A 20,958-nucleotide genomic window follows, 5' to 3' on the forward strand; every position below is an offset into this window, starting at 1 on the left:
TCTGCTTTCTGTTTCTGTAGATTTACCTATTCTGGGTATTTTATATAAATAGAATCACATGATACACAACCTTTTGTGTCTGGTTTTTTTCACTTACAATGTTTTTGAGGTTCCTCCACATTGTAGCATTCGTCTACTTCATTCTTTTTTATGGCTGAGTAATACGCCATTGTGTGTGTATGTGTGAGAGAGATGTGCCAGTTTGCCAATTCATCTGATAATGGACATTCGGATTTCCATTTTTTGGCTATTGTGAATAATGCTGCTATGAACACTGAAGCACAAGTATTTGAGTCCCTGTTCTCAATTAAAGGAACTGTGAAACTTCCTCAGCAGCTGTACCATTTGACATTCCCACCAGTGATGTATAAGGTTTCCAGTTTCTCCACAAGCTATCCAACACTTATTTTGCTTAAAAAAAAAAAAATTATGGCTATACTCATGGGTGTTAATAGTGTGGTTTTGACTTACAATTCCTTAATGACTAATATTTAGCATCTTCATGTGCTTGTTGGCCATTTGTACATCTTTGAAGAATTGTCTGTTCAATTCCTTTGCTCACTTTTAATGAGTTTTTGTTGTTGAATTTAATGAGTTCCTTATATATTCTGGATATTATACCCTTATCAAATAATATGATTTGCAAATATTTTCTCCCATTCTCTTTTCACTTCCGTGATAGTGTCCTCATACTTACTGTTTTTTACCTTGGTTTTTTAAAATAATATGTACATTTGGAAAACACTACAAATGGACAACAGTAAAGTTTCTTTTGTATCGTTTTAGTGACAATCTGCATATGCATGCAAATGTATATTCTCCCTTTTTTACATAAATGGTGCTTATTCACTGAATGTATCTTGGCAATGGTTCAATTTTAGTATATGTACACCTGCCTCTAACAGGTATGTAGTATACCATTGTATAAAAGTATCAGTTTAACTGGTACCCTCTTGTGGACATTTAGATTGAAACTTTTGATTTACAGATATACACAAGTTAGTATATTTAGGATAACTGAGAAGTGGAAATTAAATGTGGCTTCATATTTGGAGGTTGTTTCCTAAGCATTATCAAGAATGCTAAATTAATAAAAATATGTTGGTTAGTATTTTTTGTCACACTTTCTTTTCTTTTTTTTTTTTTTAGGAAGAAAAATTAGAAGTAGCAGAACCAGTCTTTCAAAAGATTCTGAAGTAGGTAGGCCTTTCTTTTCTCTCCTCTGTTACACTGTTTCCCCTTCTAATCTTCCTCAGAAACAGTTGTTCTCAGCAAGGAAACTTAATTTTTCAGTATGTCATCTTTACTAGTGTTAAATTTTAACCCTTCCCTGGTTGTAGGAAGAAAAGCATAACATAAGATTTCAGAGCAGAATGAAACTTCTAACAAATTCTCAATTTTTAACGTGACATTGAAAAAAAAAAAAAAGGAAAGAAAGAAAGGAGGATTGCCAGTGCTAAGAGAACTCAAGTCTCCAGTTTCCCAGAACAGGGCTCTCTATATACTCACTGCAATATCTTGCCTCATTCTTGTTAAAAGAACTTGAAAATGCTATTTCTATCTAGGTAGAGGTTCTGGGGAGCAGCAGAATTATGACTGTTTCTCTGACACTAAATCACATGGTCTGCTTCACACACTATTAAGTCAGGCCCTGTATCTAGGACCTCTTACTAATACGAGTACACTGAAAACTGATTTTTAAAAGTACTTTAAAATTTTATTTTTGTTTTCTTGATTTAAAAATTGACAGGAAATGCTTCTATCTTTCAACCACCATAAGATAGCGATTAAATGGAATTGATGTTGGAGGTGAATCGCTTACTTAAGTTCATGATAATTTTGTTGTTGAGAGTAGGCTTTGTATTTTGATATCCCTGATACTTTATTTATCCCTTACGTTGGACAAGGAGAAATAAAGCACAGAAATTAGGCAATTTAATATAATAAAATAACTCATCTGTAAAGGAATCTGGGTTTTTCATGAGTAATGTTTATTGAACTCCCTTGATGAAGAAGGCACTGTGTTAACTTGAAATACAAAATACGAGATACAATCCTTGTCCCTCCGGAGTATAAATTGTATTTGTTAAGATAAAACATTCCAGACAATGTTGTTATCCTGCTCTGAAAGAGTTTTTAATCTACTGTTCAGTTAATTTAGATAAAATATTTTGATTTACTAGAATTCTGATCCTTTTGTATGAAAGAATAAGTGTTCCGCTAGAAACTATTTGAAGATGATACGAGGGCTTCAGATAGTTCTTTCGGGAACGAAAGTAAGATACCCATAAGAGGTCAGCTACTTAGAAAACAACAGTGTACTTTAGAGTGGTAGTCCTAATACATCTATTTTAACATAGCACCTTGGTGGCAGTATTTTATTTTAATTGGGGAAAAGGTGACTGATACCCAACTGTAAAATACAGTTAAATACTTAACTGTATTTAACAGTTAAAAGAAATAGCAATGTGAGAATCAAGGCTTAGTACAATAGGTTTAGACTAGGTTTCTATCCTTAACTTGAGAATAAAATGAGCACCCTTAAAATGCAACTGACGAGATAAATTAATCCTTTTAATGTAAGTGAAAAATGGCACAATTTTGTTGACATTTATAGTGGACACTGGCATCCTATCCAGATAGTATTGGCTCCCCAGCTTTACACACACACACACACACACACACACACACACCTCTGAAGCACTCATTTCCCAGCCTTCTGGGAATGGTGGCTGATGGCTGAGTCCCTCTCCAGGTATTGTCTTCGCCCTAAGTTTATACCCCTTGGAGCCACTAAAAAACCTACACAGGGATGTAAAATCCCGCTCCCTTGCCTTAATAATGCAGGGCCATCCCATCTCTGAATTAGCTGAGGATTTCCTGACTGCATTCCAGCCCAAATTCTCCTTCTTTCCCAGACCTGCTATTTTTACTCCTTCAGAGATGTTGATTTTGAAAGTAGTCCCATTTAAACTTTCTGTACCCTAACCTCCATTTCTGAGTCCGTTTCCTCGGGGAACCTGATCTGTGACAACATTTTAAACTCAAAGCCAAAAAAAAGAAAAAAGAAAGAAATCACTTGATTTTCACTTGGACAACCAAACAATTCCTGCTAAATTTTTCTTGCCTTTATTTTCTTCTATTAGGACAAGAAAAAAAAAATACCTTCAACTTTTTCTGGCAGCAGTATTCTTAGTTAATATTTTATGAAAATGTAAAACAACCCAATGACTGCTGGCTTCATGTGGTAGAGAATCCAGGTATCTTGAAGCTCTCCACCCCTACCCCACCCCCAAACCATTTTAATACCTATCTCCAAAGTTAGGGATTTTAAAGTAAAGGAGCTGAATTCCAATTAATATATTTATTTCTAATAACATGCCTACATGGCATTGGCCTTTCATTACAGTGTTGATGATGACATAGCAGGGCTTTTATTTTACTTGTTTTAAAAGACCTTCCATATTCATGGTATTTTATAGATTTGGTAAGCTATGGGTATTTCTATTTCATGTGCATTTATCACAATTCGGTTGAAATGGTACGTCACTGAATGCTCAAAACTTTTAATTCACCTTTATTAAAGTAAATCCACTATTTAAAATATAGTGCAGAAAATTATGCAGTATTTCCACATCCAAGATAGTCATTAAAAGGTTAAGAGGGAGGAGGAGGTCTTGTTTCTAATGTTTTACAAAGCAAATTATCTCTAGTATCAAATGCCATACTGAGATTACAATATTCTTGTGGTCTAAATTTGTTTAAGCTGTTACATCGTTAAAAACAAGAAATGGGGGGAGGGTGTTGGCGTGTGTGACTTCCTTCATCAAGTCCATCCAAGATAATGATGAAACAGTGTAGCCATCGTCTAACCCAAAGATCAATGCCTTCTAAATGAAATGTATCGTTTTCATTCAACAAATATTTGGTTATGATGTTAGATACTGGGGAGGCCACAATGAAAGAGGAAGAAGCATTCCTGGTCCTCAAGCAGCTTACAATCAGGGGAATTCAAATAAGCAATTACAAGTACAATATGGGAGGGGCTTATACTTGGGGCGCTAACCTCTCATAGAGGAGTGAGATTTAAAATTTATTTTAATTGTTATCCTATGCATTATAAGGATTATAAGGAGGCAGGGAAAGCCTAAGAAAGAAATATAAAAATATTTGAGAAAGGGGAAAACTGAAGGGAAAAACTGCAGCTTTTGATTTGAAGAAGATAACCTATTCATAGCACAAGATTTTAGGTGCTTTCAGAAAGTAAAACTTTATTTTTACTTATTCCTTTGTTTATATATGTAAATCTGAAATTAAGCCAAAAAACATGGTATGAGACCTTAGCAAACTCACATCCTAATCTCAAAACAACCAAAAGCATTTAAGACCTAATTGGGCAGACAAAAGATTTCAAGAGCATTAACAGCTCAGGGAATGTAGGTTAAACCTGTTGTTTTATCTTCAGAAAATCAGGAAAATGGGCTAAATGTATATCTCAGAATGTGTTTAAAATAATTTGCATGATTTAGCCTCTAAAACAAAACAAGCTCACTGCTTTGAAGATGTCTTCATCGTATCATCAGTGAAAACTGATTATCAAGAGGGAGCAAATGGGATACAGAAAAAACATAAACTGAAATCTCACACTTTCCTTTAATGTCAATTGAGTTTCAGCGTGAGTAAAATATGACTAAAAAGTCACAGTAATGGGACAATGTGCTGCTCTGTTTAAAACTGCACGTGTCATTTGTCCCTTGAGAACCTTTGGTTAGACTCTTGTACCATAAGCCATTTCATTAAATGTGGTTAGATTCCCAGTCTGAAGCCCTGCCACCCTTAATGTCGACATTCTTACTAATTCCAGCCAACTATAAGCCCTCCCTCTGGTTTCCCTTCTGTGCCTTGTAAATATGTACATCTTTTTCAGGATCATAGTGAACCTTACTCACAGTAAATTGCCTCTCCAGCATTGCTAAGAAGTTGTTATCCCGTTCATAGCGAATTCGGCAAGCTAAAAGAACCACGGACCGGTTGCTACAGAGGTGTTCCAAAGTTTGAAGAAGATCTGTGAATGTTTCTTCTAAATATATGATATCAGCTCCAAGTATCAGGTCAAATTCTCCAGGAGAAAAACTCCCCATATTTTGTCCCCAAGTCAGTTCCTTAACAACAGCTTTGGGTTGGATATGGAGAGGTAAGTTGGCTTGAACATTTGATTTAAGAAATTCTAATGCTACTTTTCGATCCGTGATAGTCACATGAGCACCTAGAATGTGGGACAGAGAGAAAGTAATGTGCACATCAGTACAACAAATAGGTAGCGGGGTCGAGTTAAATGGCAGGGTGAGTGTCTCTAAATATTCCTGAGAGGCAGAAGGTCACGCCCTTCATGGAGGGCTGCCGTACCTTAGAACAATGACCAGTAGCTCTTTCTGCATGGCCTGCTGGTAAAGTGAACCTTTGATTTGCCTCTGTGACATACCTGCTGTTTGCTGAAGTTGTACCTATAAAATGCAAGGTCCCAAGGGACAACAAGCTGAGGCTCTGAATCCCACAGGCAGAGCTGGCCCACTGCCCACGGAGGTCTCCCACTATATTTCATTCATTAGGTCAGTCTTATAGCCCGTACGCCTCAGGGTCAGTGGAATCCAAGAACGGAAAATCTGAGTGTGAATGACTATGAAGATGAGAAGACACCAAAAACAGGGAAAGCTTTCTTTCTGGGCTTAAAGCTTTAAAAGGAATCGAGGAAGAGATTAATTGGCTACTAAGACATCCTAGTCCACTTCTCTTTATCCTGTGAGGAAGCAGCGGACCTATATGTATTTAAGTGATATATATAATTATTAAAAAATGGTAAACATAGAAATTACTAGATTGTATTAAAGTACTATAGGTTAAAATGTGAGATCATGTTCTCTAAATGCTGTGTTGTGTATGTATACACTGTACATAGTGTATAAAATTAAGGAGGCAGTATTTTATTAATCTGTTTCTTGTGAGTTGTTTACCATGAACTAAAAGATCTGATTTTTTTAACCAATATGTGGGAGAGGCTGAACTGGTAGTTACTCTTAACTTACCCAGATGAGGGTCAGCCCTGAAATACCTCATCTACATTGTAGTAACAACATAATATGTGTAATCCTGTTTAACTTGGCCCTGTAAATTCTGAAATTTAAAATTATGTTTCCTTCTTTCGTAAAATTATTTCTCATTTGCATCCTCCTTCACTTTGTCATCTTCGTGGGTAATCCCCCTTGGGATTCCAGATCAGCGACAGGAAGCAACCATTTCAATGGCAGCTTATTCTGCAATGTTTCTTATCTTGACCCGTAACATTAGGTTAGGACTGTATGTAATTCAGTTTGACGTTGACAGTCCTGAGTGTGACACTGTGACAATGTTCAAGTTGTTAAGATTCTACACGCATGGACCTACCACTTGACCATTCATCGCTAGACAGCGTGCTGCCTGAGCAGCGTGAGCAGAAGTCAGTGGTACTTTCATCTCCCCTGATAACAGAAATCACAGACAGCCTTTATCTCTGGATTTCTCAGAGCTTAGACTTAGAGCTTTATCTCTGGATTTCTTAACAGTCTACAGAACACTCTTCTGGCAATACCGGAGTGATCAAGTCTTTTGCGTATCATCTCGGTGTTCATCTTAATAGCTCTCCGATGTGGACCTCCTCTGATGCCCGTCTCAGCAATTTCTGAGCCTACTCCTAACCTGCGGGGGTTGGAGGAGTCATAACAGGATCGTGATGTCAGCTGACCATCCTCTGTAACATCCATCAATTCTACAACTATTCAAGTGGCTACCATCAGCCATGGGACAAAGCCCTGCCCTCAGAGAGCTTACATTCAAGGGAGGCGTCAGACAATAGGAGGTTTTTAAAGAGTAAAACATCCAGTGTGATACTGTGAAAATGTTCAAGGAAAAGGAAAACTAGCAATCTAAGGAAAGAGACACGTGAAATGTCAGAAGCGAGGAGGGCGTGGGAATTTAGACTGCGTGGAAGGACTGGTTTCCTCAGGTAAAGGCCTGAAGGAAGCGAGGGGAATAACTGAGCACCTATCACAGGGAAGACTATTCCTGGCAGGCGGAAGAGCAAGTGCAAAGGCCCAGAGAGGGCAGCGAGAGTGGCTGGAACCAGTGAATGAGGAATAAAGTAGGCGATGAGGTCAGAGAAGCAACAGGAAGGGAGTCAGATCCCCCAGGGTTCATAGATCTTGTTTTGTGAAGGCTTTGGCTTTTTCTGAGTGAGGTGGGACGCCAGTGGAGATTGCTGAGCAGAAGTGCTAATGATCTGACTTCGGTTTTAACAGAATTCCTAGCAGTGGGGCAAGGCCAGATGCAAGGAGACAGGTGAGGAGGCCACAGTGACCCAGGCGAGGGAGGCTGGTTGCTGGCACCTTGCTGTGACCACCTCCAGACACCCTCCACAAGCCACCTCCCAAACACAGCCCACCCACAAGTAACCACTCCCTCACTAGTCACTGAGTTGGATTCCCCAAATGTCCATCCCTGTGGTGTTTTGGGGTTTCGTCTGTTTGGAGGGAGGGAGGGGTACAAAGGATGTCTTTAGTTTCTTTTAATCTATCAGTTTCCTTACTTTCTTTCTCCTTGCAATTTTGGGAAGAAACAGATCATTTGTCTCGTAGTTTCCCACAGTCTGGATTTTGCTGATTGTACCATTTTTATAGTTTAGCATGTTCCTCTGTCCTTTGTGTCTCCTACAAATGTTTTTGATTTGGATTTAATTTTTTTTAACAAGACTATTTCAGAGGTGGGGGGGGTGTTTTTCTGTAAGAGATATGTAATATGTGGTAGGCTCTATTTTTGTGAGATGAGCAACCACGGACACTCAATGTCCAGATCCTTAATTCATTAAATTCCTTTTGCATTTATTTGTTGAGAAACTTCTATAAGGGAAAGCTTTTTTCAATTACTATTCGGTTACTCATTGTGTATAGGAATTGTTTTAACAGAAAAGGCAGGATAAATTTTGCTCCTCTCTCCCCTTCTGTAAGCCAGATTTCAAAATAAAGAGTTTGTTTCTAAGCCTCCCCCAAAGACAACTAATTATTTTTTTTGTTGTTGTATAATGAACTCATGGATTAAACGTATTTGATGTATTACTGACGTTCAGATTGTCCTATCTTTTGCCAGTGGACTTTTGACACAACTCCACGTCATCCTTGACAGCTTCCTTGCTATCTGGTATGACAAGATATTCCAGGGTTGTCTTATGCATTTCCTGCCACACACCTAGGAACAGCCACTTAAGAAGTTAAAATAATTTTTTCGTTCAGTGGGAGAAACAACAGCAGGCTTATCTGGTGCTGGGAAGGATCAGGTGGGATGGGGAGGAAATGATACAGGAGAGAGAACCACTGGAGCAAAGGCAGAGATGACGGATCCAGCTGCAGGTGGGGGCAGAGGCAGCGGGGGTGGGGGCGGTTACAGCACTTCTCTTCTGATTGTTTCGGTCTTCTCAGTGAAACAAGAAGAAATGTCATCAGCTAAGAGTGAGAATGGAGGCAGGAAGGCTGGAGGTTTGCAGAGGAAGCAGTGAGGCTGCTCAGCAACATGAAGAGCCCCTTCGAGATTCCTGATCGTGAATTTAAAATGAGCCCCAGCAGCGTGTTTCCTCCAGCCACACAGTCAGCTGCACAGGTACAGGCCTGGAACAGGTGGAGAGTTGTACCTCACCTTGTCTTTAGCCTCGTGAAGCAGCAGCAAGGAAGGATGTGAAGATGGTAATAAAGATGATGCTGAAATGACTGCCTGGGATTTATGCTGGGGAAGGAGGGAAGTGAGGCAATACAGAGTTCATAAAGATGAATGGGCACTGACCCAACACAACCATGTAGCCCAATGTTATGTACAAACAGGTGCTGGAGCCCTGGCAGCAGCTGAGGTGTGCGGGCCAGATACGGCTGCTGCAGAGAGACGCTGCCTGCCGCCATCAGCCGGGGCCACAGCACACCGCTAGGAGGGCAGCCGCTATGGCGCCGGACATTCTGGGCGAAGCAGGCCTGCACTGTGATGAGCTGAACAAGCGAGGTGTTGGACCCAGAGGTTACCCAGCAGACCGCAGCGCTGCAGGAGGAGGGCAAGGTCCCTGTGGACAGAACTGGCCAGTTTCAGAAAATAGTTGGTGGTTTACTGGAGCTTGTTGACCAACTTACAAAAGAAGCAGAAAATGAGAAGATGAAGGCCAATCGTTGCTCAAATCAGAACTTGCTCAAATCTACAGCAAAGCAGAAAGCAGCCCAGCAGCTGCACCTCCAAGCACTAGTAGCAGAAAAGAAAATGCAGCTCGAAAGGTGTCAGGATGAACATGAAGCTCTGTGTGAAGTAGCAGCAGAACAAAAGGAACTTACTGACCACTTTAGTTTTCAAAAATGAACTGAAAGTTTCATCTTATAGCAGGAGTGAGGGAAGAAAGAAAAACCTCTGGGCCATTCCAGTGAGTTTGACTGATGACCCAAGTATGTTATGTGGGATGGTGTGTAAGCAATGCAGCATCTTTGCAGGCAATGAACCAGATCAGGTGGGCGTTTCAGATGTCACTGCACATTTGCTCAGGTGACCACAGTGGCCCAGGTCTCACCTCCTGCATTCAGAAGTCTAAACTGAGCAGTTTGTGAACTTGGATCTTTTTTTGTTTGTTTTTGTAAATTCACAAAGTTTTGGAAGAAAAAGCAATACATTATTTTTTTTTAAAAAAAGGATACCACAGCCTGCTGTCACTCACTTGGTAATGGAAAAAGTGTGTGCAAACATTTGTCCTCACTTTTGGTTTTTAGTTTTGTAAACAGTAACTTAATTTGTTAAACATTTGAGCACATATGTGCTAGAAATACAAAGACGAGCAAGATAAACCTTGCCCTCGGAGTCTCATGATAACATAGTTGTAATGCGACGTGTGAAGTAAAAATGAGGAACATGAGTGTGCCCAGGAAACTGTGAGGTTACAAAGGAGAAATTCTTTGAGAGGAGCAGAGGTCAAAGACGTCAAAATAAGGGAAATCTGAGCTTCCACTTTACAGATGTAGCATCAACCAGGAGACAGGCGTAAAGAACGGCGTTCAAGGCAGAAGGGACAGGCCAGAAAGGGACAGGCCCTGGAGCTTCCAACAGTGCAATAGCTATGAAAACCAAAGAGGCTGAAGGGTCAGGCAAAACAAGATTGCAGAGCCTTCCTAAGAAGCCTGGGATTTCGTCTTTAGGAAGGGGCGGGGAAGGAACGGGGCACAGGGATGTTTAAGTATGGGTAACCCATCACTTCTGCATTTCAGATGAGCCAATCCGACAGTTAGTGGGTGTTCCCTGAATTCAGGATGAAAAGCCTCGGGTTACAAAAAATGAAAATACTTGACATGAATAATGAGAATCTTTAGTGGGTTTTTTTCCCCTCTCTTTAAAAGAGTGCTTTTAGGACTATTTTTATAATAGTTCCATGACTTTTATAACAGAATCATTTCTTTTTATGATTTTCTAGTGTGCTCCTCTCTTACTCCAGAACTATTTATCTCCTGTGTGGCAGGTGCTGTACTAGGGCCCAGGACACACAGAATGAAGCACAGTCCCTTTGCTCAGGAACCAGGAGAGACAGACACGGGAAACACCTGCTGATAATGAACTGTGACCATGCTGGAACAGAAGTGGGGAGTATACCACACGCTGTGGGGAAAAGACGTAAGGCAGCAATTAATTTTGCTTTGGGGCAGGAAAGAACTCAAACAGGTAACGTGAAGTGGGGCCGGGAAGCACACATCTCCCTCTGGTGGGAACACTGTCTGCTGTTCTAGGCCCTCCCAGAACTACCTGGGGCCTTTTGTGACAATGGCTAACCAGCCTCTGGCTCCATGCTACTCTTCGAAGAACCTTATCTTGACGTTTGCAACCCCACAGAACCAGATTTCTAGAGCAGAAACAGAAATACTCAGAGAGGCAATCAACATTCACTGAGCCTTTACTTTGAGCCAGTCAATGAGCCAGCAGATTTCGACACAGATCTCATTTGATCCTCCGTGTGGAATGAATACAATTATTTCCTCAACTTATAGGGAAACTGAAGTTCAGAAGTTAAGCAACTTGCCCGAGGCCACACAGCTAGTAGGAGTTAAAGGAGGTGTGAAAACCAAGTACAACTCTAAACCTATGCACTTTACCACATGAACCTGTTGCTATTCCAGCCAAAGAAGTTGTGCATGAAGCCCTAGTTCTCAGGAGGAAACAAAAGAAACCTCATCCCCCCCCACCCCAGCCCAGTTAACCCCTCTCAGAAGCAGAAGGAAGTTAGTGTCGTGGAAAGAAAACAACGTGGGCTGTTGTGTCTGACAAGGCTGGTTTGAGTCTTAAGCTCCCGATGATTGGGACTTCAGAGAGTGGCTCAATCGCCCGGATTTGAAAAATGGAAAAGAAAAAGAATACCGAGCACACATGGGGACGCAATCAGGCCAACCCGAGGGGAACAAACGGCAGTGCAGCAGCAAAGGCCTTGCCAGTGACCAAGTGCTGTGGCTGTAGACGGACAGAAACCAAAATCAGTTTATATATCCTTTTATCCACCACCCCTGCCCATGTTCCCCATCAAATTTTGGAAGGCCAATCTACACAGAGAAAGGAATACTGGAAAAGAAATTAGTTAGGGAAAGGGCAGAAATAAGTTAGGTGCTGGCATCATCATCACTTGGGCCTTGTAGAAATGCAGGCTCTCAGGCCCTGCCCACACCTTTGGAATCAGACACTGCATTTTACTAAGAGCCCTAAGTGACAGTCCTGAAGTGGTGAATATTATCTGTGGAATCTTAGAAGCTGATCTGGCCTGTCATTGGCTAGTTCAAACTGTGTGAGCTGGAAATTGTACAAAGGAGTCAACAACCAATAATCAAATAATAATGAGGCTTAAAAAATATGCTAGGCCAAAATAATGTCTCTATACCAAACAAAAAAAATGACAAATCTTGATATTAATCAACTTATAACTATATACTGTTAAAACAATTTTTTAACATGTCAGTACCAACTGTAGCAGGGCTGACCCTTCCTAGAAGAGAAAAACCAGCAGTTTCCTTAGCAATGAAGGAAAGAGACTGTCTGCTCTATCTACCTCACAGAGTTAAATGCGCAGAAAGGACCTAAACTATATAAAAAAATTATGTATGTGAATAAGATAATTTTCTTTGAACTGAAAAGTAGCCTTCAGATCATATTATCTGCACCATAAAATTGAAAGGGGCAAAGCAATCTCCCATGAGAAGTATAAGGAACAGGATAAGAAAGAGAGAAGAAATTAGCCTTACTAGATAGAGTTAGCCCATACCTCATAATAACTACAGGGGAAAGAAAAACAATCCAGTAACAGGTTTGACATCAAGAAAACAGCAAATGTACCTCTCGATGAGTCCCACTCACAAAGGAGTGAATGAATGTGTCACACTCACCCAGCAGGGCCGCCACTATGCCCACCAGCCCTGTGCCAGCACCCAGCTCCACGGCAGAGCGGCCCCTGAGCTCCACAGCTCCCATCTCCAAGTATGTGCAAAGAACGACAGCCTGAGTCAAAACACAGTGTAATTACGATTAAGGTGCTTTAGGAGCTGAAGGGGTTTAAGCTGGTAGGAAGTCATCACACAACCCTTTCCCATTTTGAATCAAGGTTCAATTCCCAGTTTAACAACACTCACAGAAACTCAGTTGTTGCTGGGAGGTAATGTTCTAAAGCAAGCACAGACACGGCATCCCAGCATCCCACAGAACAGCTGCCCCAGGCCACACCAATGCCCTGACGGGAACAGCAGTGGCCAGTGACACTGCCCGCATGAGACAGGGTCCTGCTGAATCTGCGAAGTTTAGTTTCTTACTGTCACAGCACCACTCCACTCGAGGCTTACAAAACTCCTCTGGCAGAACTGACATAAACAGTCTTGGATATTGCTTATGGGAATGTCCAGTTCCTGAACCAAGCTCACGTCAGCAGGGCCGCAACTTCCCCCGAGGGAACAAGCAGAGCAACACCCGAGGCTCCTGGAGCTGTGTTCCTCCCTCCTGCATCGCTGACAGTCACCACCCCACAGGGGCCTCACCATATATTGTCCGGCATCAGAAGGTAAGTTTTAGCCAATGTTTGGGATATGTGTGAGTTAGCATTTGCACACAATTCTATACAAGCATTGTATACTGTTAACATAACTTTTAAATACAGTTTTCCATGGCCACATACTATTAGTATAACTAGCAATTCCTCTTCTTGGTGGACATTTTGGAGGCTCACCCATTGCTCACCATTATGCGTCTTTATTTCTTGGTCTGGGAATCCTTTTCATGTGGTATTACTAGAAGTGATGTTACTGGGTTAGAATATATTGATTTTTATTCCTAAATGTTTCTCTTAACTTCTAAGACAATGCAGACTATAAAATTGTATCTACACCAAGCATTTTCCCAACGTTAAATGAGCTGCCACTGAATCCCAGTTTGGTACTAGATTCTGACAGCAAGTCACTGTCACAAGAAGCTGATAACCATGCAGGGAGAAGAAAAAGTGAAAAAGCAATTATAGTATCATTTTGTGACCATTAAAACTATGAAAACTTAAAGAAAACACATGATCTTCACTTTGGGTTCTGTCATTTTACAATATTCTTTTTGCAGTATTTTAAAAATTAAACTTAAAAATTAACTTAATGAGTGTACAAAGCGGTTAAGGTTTCCTGTCCTCCCTCTCACCTCCTGGGGAAATTACTGGCAAGTCACTTAATTTCCCTTAGCTTTCCTTTACTCACCCTTAAAATGCAACCTATGTGGGGGGAGTTGGGGCAGGGAAGTGAATCTGATGGGTGGAAGCTTTTTTTGGAGGGGGTAGGGTGATGACAATGTTTTAAAATTGAGAATGGTAATGGTTGCACCACTCTGAATTTACTTTTAAAAAATCACCTGTATTTATACTATACACTTGAGATAAGTGAAGTGTATGGTATATGAATTATATCTCAATAAAGCTATTTTATTTTTTTTAAATAAAGATCAGCCTTGTAATCAATTGTAGATGTTTTCAGAGGCCCCCCAGGGCTTACTTACCGCGTCCCAAACCACGGCGGCGACTCCCAGCTGCTTCCAGTCCTGTTGGATCTGGATGGTGTGGTTTGCAAAGTTGAAGGTGGCAAGAGGCTTGTGGAATCGCTGCAACCCCACTACCGCAGTCTCGTCATAGGGCACCAGGGCCATTTCGACTGCGCTAGCTCTCTGTTCCCTTAAACCTGTTGGGCAAAAGATGCCTGCGTGACGCTCTGGCCAGAAAATGCATTAACGATTAGGTGGCCCCAAATGCTTTTCAAGTTCATTTAACAAGTTCAAAAGAAGGGGTGGGGGAAAACTCTTGTCTAATTCCTTTTCCATGGCTCTTCCTCCGAGTTTTCTGAGAAGTGAAATTTGGCTCTGAATTCGTACTAAAGGGTGTCTTTGGGCAAAAGCACCCAGAACGGTACACACTTCGCTGTTAGAACTCCGAGAATTCAGAGCCGCGTTAAGGGTGAGCAAGGCGGCGCTGCCAGCCCTGGGCCCGGCGGAAAGCAGAGCTTTCTAAACCGCCCAGGCCTGCAGCTGGGACGCGCTGCAGTCCGCAGGGTACTTTTTGTTTGGGTCTTGCCTCCACCCCTCCAAAGCGGTGCGTTCGCAAGTGACAGCCATGGACCCGAACCTGCACTTAGACTGAGTGTTAACGGCTCGATTATCCTGCCTTTTGACGCCAGCTGGATATATACGGTCGACGCAGTTCCATCTCCTAGAGACTGGAAGTGAAAAGACACTCATGGATTCCGAGTCGCTCGCAGAGAGAGCGGGAGCGCGGGTCCGGGACGGACTCGGGCATCCACCGCTGGGAGGCCTCTCCAGAGTACCCCACACGTGTCTCCGTCTGCCCCTCTAAAGGGTCGATAGGTACGCGCTTCCTTCCCGCGGGTCCCAGGGCTCTAGGAACCGGCGGGGTTGGGAATGGAAGAAGGGGGAGGGGTCCACAGGGTCCTTGGGGACCCCCTAACCGCGCAAGACGCCCACCCACCCCAGGAGTGACGCGATCTGTCCTGCGTAGGGCAGAGGGTGCACCCAGGCGGCCCCCGAAGCGGAGCCTGCGACACACTGAGGCCCGAGGCGCGGCCCCACCGCTACTTACGGCTCGGGAGGAGGCCCCGGCGTGGCGCGCGCTGCGCCTTCCCCGCCCAGAGGCCGGCTGCGGAAACGACCAGCCTTAAAGGGCCGGTGGGACAGGGGACCGGCCGGGCCCGCGCGGGGCGGCGCCGACTGGAGGAGGACGTGTGAGCCCCCCGACGACCTGCGTTGTCGGTTTCCCCCACCTCCCTGCCCCCGGGACAGGTGTTCCGCTAGCGCTGGGGGCGCGGCGCTGACGCACGTGCTGGGAGGGGCCGAGACGGGGGACGTTGCGTGGGGTATCGACCCTCACCCACATGGATCCACAAGGCGTTCAGGCTGCCAACTCAGCTTCCCCTGCCGCCGAGAGCGGCGTTGGCTGGAGAGCGAGGTGCCGAGCAGCGCGCAGGTGCGCAGAGGGATTAGGGTGCTCTGGCGACCGGTAAAGGGAAACCACCAACCTGGTACTGGCTACGCCCTGGTACTGGTGCCGCTTCTGTATGCGCTGGTTCTCGCGCGCACGCGTTTTGTTTTTTGTACTTGTGCGATTGCTTATTTTTAATTTTAAAGGTGGCAATTAGCAGGTGTAGGCGAAAGCTGGCTGCGAAGAATACGTGGTCACCCATTCGTCCTCGCATCACCAAAGCGAGGTCAGAAGTGGTGTAATTGTCCGCTTGGTGGCAATACAATGGGAAAGTGACAAAGCCCTTAACTAGAGCGCAAACGTGGAGCCAGCACGTGGCGCCCGGGCCTGGATTGTAAAACTTGGGGGGCGGGAGCCGGGGCGTGAGGTCGGCCCCGACCCTGACTCAGGCGGTTGCTGCAGACCTACGGCTTAGTCTTCTTCCTCCTGGGGCTGACGATTAGCGCCCCTGCCCTGGGGACACCCATTCTTGCCGTGAAAGCTCTTGACAGCGTGGCACCCAGGCCGCGTGCCCTTGGAAAGCGCGCGGCTGCAGTGAGCACTCAAGAGTGTGACCTCCCGGAGGGGAGCATCCTCCTTTTCTTTTTTTGCTTTGACCCTGACCTCCACCCCCTTCCCCCACCCTGCCGCTGCTCTCTCTCGGTGGATCTCAGCCCCGGCTGCACGTTAGACTGAACGCGAGCGCTTTTGAACTCCTGGTACCGCTACAGGAAAGTCTTAGTTGGTGTGCGTTGGGGCCCAGCATTGGTGTTTTAGACCTTCCCTGGTGATTCCCGCCAGCGGTCACCAGCGCGAAGCTCCGGCCAGGCCTGAAGCCCCCTCTCTCCTCGCCTCTCCCATCCCGCAGGGGGCGTGCCAGGCCTCTGTCTCCAACTGCAGGCTGAGGCCTGAGGGCACAAAGGTGACTGGAAGTGAACTTCGAAAGTCGCCAGTGAAGGTCGTTTCCTGTTTTGTTTTGTTTTTTGTTTTTTGGGTTTTTTTGCTTTGCTCAGTTTATTTTTCTTTTTATGTGATAGAGTATTTTTGAGAGCAGCTTTAATTTCACAAATTGGAGAGAAGGTACAGAGATTTCTCAGACACTCCCTGGCCACACACATGCACAGCCTCCCCCATTATCAACGTCACTCACCAGAGTGGTACATTTGTTACAGTTGATGAAACTACACTGATAAGTCATAATCACCCAAAGACCGTAGTTTACATTAAGATTGTAGTTGGACATTTTGAGTTTGGGCAAATGTGTAATGACGTATCTACCATTATGTTATGCAAAACAGTTTCACTGTCCTAAAAATCCTCTGTGCTCTGCCTATTCATTCCTCTCTCCTCCCTAACCCCTAGCAACCACTGATCTTTTTACTTTTTCCATAGTTTTGCCTTTTCCAGAATGTCATATAATTGGAATCATACAGTTTGTAGCCTTTTCAGATTGGCTTCTTTTATTTAATAGTATGCATTTAAGTTTTCATAGTTTGTTAGCTCATTTATTTTTGGTACTGAGTAATATACCATTGTGTGGATGCACCACAGTTTATCCATTTACCTGCTAAAGAACATTTGGTTGCTTCCCAGTTTTGGCAGTTATGAATAAAGCTCTTATAAACATCCATGTGCAGGCTTTTGTGTGACCGTAAGTTTTCAACACCTTTAAGTGGATACTAAGGAGTGTGATTGCTGGATCATGTGATAGGAGTATTTTTAGTTTTGTAAGAAACAGCCAAACTGCCTTCCAAAGTGTCTGTACCATTTTGCATCCCCACCAGTACTGAACGAGAGTTTCTGTTGCTCCGCATCCTCACCAGCATTTGGTGTTGCAGTGTTTTGGATTTTGGCCACTTTAACAGGACTGTTGTGGTATCTCATTGTTGTTTTAATGTGCATTTCCCTAGTGACATACGATGTGGAGCATTTTTTCTCCCAGCGTTATTAAGATGTAATTCATATTGAAATTGCATTAGTTTAAGGTGTACAACATAATGATTTGACATGTGTATATACTGCAAAATGATTGCCACTGTAAGTTAACATTCATCACCTCACATAGTTTGTTTCCTTGTGATGAGGTTTTAAAATCTGTTCTCCTAGCAAATGTCAAATATCCAATCCAGCATTGTTAACTAGTGTCATCATTCTACACATTATATCCCCAGAACTTATAACTGGAAGTTTGTACTTTTTGATTGCCTACACTCATTGCCCTCACCTGCCACCCTCCACCTCTGGTAACTATAGATCTGTTCTATGTTTCTATGTGTTTGGGTGTGTTTTTGTTTTTGTTTTAGATTCCTCATATAAGTGAAATCGTACCATATTTGTCTTTCTCTGTCTGACTTACTTCACTTAGGGTGGTGCCCTCAAGGTCATCCATGTTTTCACAAAGGGTAGGATCTCCTTTTTTATAGCTGAATAATATCCGCACGTGTGTGTGTGTCACACATCACATTTTCTTCATCCATTCATCTGTTAATGGAACTTATGTTGTTTTCATGTCTTAGCTATTGCGAATAACTCTGCAATGAACATGGGGTTGCATATATCTCTTCAAGATAGTGATTTCATTTCCTTTGGATAGGTACCCAGAATGGGATTTCTGGGTCTAATTTTTTAAGGTACCTCCACACTGTTGTACCAATTTACATTCCCACGAATAGTACACAAAGATTTCCTTTTCTCCACATCCTTGCCAGCACTTGGGATTGCTCATCTTTTTGATAATAGCCATTCTAACAGGTGTGAGGTGATCTCTCATTGTGGTTTTGATTTGCATTTCCCTGATGAGGAGTGATGTTGACACCTCTTCAGGTACCTGTGTCGTGTACCTGTTAAGCACCATTTCGTGTACTGAATGGTTTGGACCACTTAAAAATCTGATTGTTTTCTTATTGTTGAATTTTAAGAGTTCTTTTTATGTTTTGGGTAGCAGTCTTTATCAGATGTGTATTTTGCAAACATTTTCTCCCAGTCTGTGGCTTGTTTTTTGTCTATTCTTTCATCAATGCCACAGATAGCTTTATAATTTTATAGTAAGTTACTGTAGCTTTGTTGTAAGTCTGAAGTCAGTTAGTGTCAGTCCTCCAACTTTATCCTTCTCATTCAATATTTTTGTTGTTGGTGGTGGTCTTCTCTTCCTTTCCTTTTTTCTCTTCCAGTGTCTCCTTTCTCTCTCAACCTTCTCTGCCTCTCTGTGCTGTTTCTCCCACTCAGCTTTCCTTCTCTAAAAACCTCTCCTCTCCTTATTTTCTCTTTCCCTCTCATTGTCCCTTTCCTTTGGGGAGCCATTCTGGGGCATAAGAAAAAATATGTGCTTTGGAGCCAAAGAAACTGTGAAAATTTAAATTCTGTCTCTGACACTTTAATTGGGATGACCTTGAATAATCAGTAAATCTTCCTAGATCCCAGGTCCCTCATCCATGAAGCCTGGAATAGAGATTCTGCACCCCCTTCCCCGGCCCTCCTCCCCATTCTCCATTTTTTCTGCTGAAATCATCCACGGGACTTTACAAAACAAAACCTACCCAACTTCTCCAGCACCCCATGCACATAGGACATTTGCCTTACAGTTTATCTAGAAAGTTGTCATTTACTTTCCGTCAGCCATAATAGACAACAATGTCCTTTAGCCCTACCAATGTTCTAATTGGTACCAATTGGTTCAGGAAGCACCAAAAAGAATATTTAGAAATGTATGCAACTTGTATAGCAGTGTAGACATTTAAGTGGAGCTCTGGTTTTTTGTTTGTTTGGTTGGTTGGTTTTTGTTCTTTGTCTTTTTTAACTTCTATGTATTTTTAATTGTGCTTTTCCAGGACCCATCAGCTCCAAGTCAAGTAGTTGTTTCAGTCTAGTTGTGGAAGGTGCAGCTCACAGTGGCCCATGTGGGGATCGAACTGGCAACCTTGTTGTTAAGAGCACTGAGCTCTAACCATCTGAGCTAACCGGCCACCCACCCCCAGTACAGCTCTGTTTTTATCAAAATAAACCAAAACAGCCAGTGGTTCACTGTGAATACTGGAAAATAAGTTTTTAATCCTCGATTGAGCTGGGTATGTGGTAGCTTATATTATTTTAAATACCCAGTCTACCTTCTGCAGGCCTGTCCTCAGTGTCCCTTCCTGAGGAAGGGATGTCTCCCTGCCCTGTTGAAGCCAGGTGTGGCCATGTGACTTTCTCTGGCCAATGGAATGCGAATAGAAATGACGTTTGCCGCCTCTGAGCAGGAACGCCAGGTGTCTTGCACAGCTCACCTGAGGTGTCATTGCTCCTTTCTCCTGCTCTAGACCGGCGTGTCCCACATTGGGGTGCTCCCTAACCCTGGGTCGCCAGCTGGAGCAGAGTCACTGCTGACCTGTGAAACATGAGTGAGAAATAAACCTCCGTTGAGGTAACCATTGAGATCTGGGGGTCGTTACAGAATGACTCAGCAGAAGCTGACAGAACACAGGTGTGAAAGACGGAAATCTCAAATATTAGGTAGTCGTTTTTTAGGATGGAGGGCTTAGCTTAGCTTCTCAGTGAAGGGCCTCCTTCTCTGGAGCTCTGCCTAGCTCATGACTCCTTAATCACCCTACGCCTGGACTCCCCCGTGTCAGCATCAGCCTAAGACTACTGACCACTTTTATCCAACTGTGATTCTAAGACTTGAAGACAATTCTTCAGTTTTGCTGAGCATGTGAAAAAGGGTAGATTCAATCTCTGCATTATCTGTAATTCCAAAGTGCAGTGCAATCGTAATATATTGCTCTACATATGCTTTTTCCTTTAACAAGGGGAACTGGGCTTCTTTTTCTGGCCCTCCCCTGGACCCAGACAACTAAAACCAGGACAGGTGTGGTCATCTCCTCCAGCCCAGTGGGTTCCCTGTGCACCTGCAGGCTGTGGGAGTCTTCGTGCCCACTCTGCCCCTTGCGGGGAGCAGAATTTAGGGTGGAAATAGAATATACAGAAGCACTCCTGAAGCCTTTGGCTGATAGCTTTTTATTTTTATCCCCATGACTGAAAGTGCCTTTCCCCAATCATATGACACCTCACCAGAGCATAATGGTAGAAGGGTGCTTATTCTGTCCCACCGTTTTCTGAAACTAGTCCATGTATGAGGTCACAGGAGAAGCAGCCACCAGGCTGGGTAAATAATTTTCTCTGCAGAACGAGTGGCTATGTTTATCTGTTGTTATTATTATCTTTATTAGTCCAGCATCCGTTTCCCATTTTGCTGGTAGCTGTTCTCTTCTGCTAAGGGTCAGGAGCCCCGCTTCTGGAGCCCAAGAGGTTAGGTCACATCCCAGCCCTGCAGCTTACTAGCTGTGAGTCCTTGTGGGTAAGACACATTCACTTGTGCCTCAATTTGTCCATCTATAAAAAGGGGATACTCTGCT

The 20,958-nt window shown here is 43.2% G+C and overlaps 1 protein-coding gene, 1 long non-coding RNA gene and 1 pseudogene across 17 annotated transcripts in view; 2 read left to right on the forward strand and 1 right to left on the reverse strand.

The window, feature by feature from the left end:
- METTL21A (methyltransferase 21A, HSPA lysine) overlaps window positions 1-16,679 on the reverse strand; it is a 58,022-nt gene extending 41,343 nt beyond the window's left edge. For 2 of the 12 annotated variants that reach the window (XM_019726922.2, XM_074312140.1), the window contains exons 1-3: window positions 15,188-15,319; window positions 14,098-14,276; window positions 12,462-12,573 (exon numbers count right to left, since the gene is read on the reverse strand). In XM_019726922.2, the coding sequence (XP_019582481.1) occupies window positions 12,462-12,573; window positions 14,098-14,244 (259 nt within the window). In that variant the 5' untranslated portion in view covers window positions 14,245-14,276; window positions 15,188-15,319. The other 10 variants (XM_074312103.1, XM_074312125.1, XM_074312105.1 and 7 more) reach the window with 10 other exon arrangements.
- On the forward strand, window positions 8,824-9,653 carry LOC141567077 (intraflagellar transport protein 20 homolog pseudogene; annotated as a pseudogene).
- The window catches only part of LOC141567084 (uncharacterized), a 57,927-nt gene continuing 49,475 nt past the window's right edge, over window positions 12,507-20,958 (forward strand). Inside the window, exons 1-3 of one of the 5 annotated variants that reach the window (XR_012489480.1) lie at window positions 12,507-13,126; window positions 14,769-14,955; window positions 15,107-15,571. This is a non-coding gene — a long non-coding RNA (uncharacterized LOC141567084). Of the gene's footprint in view, window positions 13,127-14,289; window positions 14,956-15,106; window positions 15,572-20,958 lie in introns of those variants that run through there. The other 4 variants (XR_012489475.1, XR_012489477.1, XR_012489476.1 and 1 more) reach the window with 4 other exon arrangements.

This window comes from Rhinolophus sinicus, linkage group LG01, assembly GCF_036562045.2.
Source record: "Rhinolophus sinicus isolate RSC01 linkage group LG01, ASM3656204v1, whole genome shotgun sequence".
NCBI classification, from domain to species: Eukaryota; Metazoa; Chordata; class Mammalia; order Chiroptera; family Rhinolophidae; genus Rhinolophus; species Rhinolophus sinicus.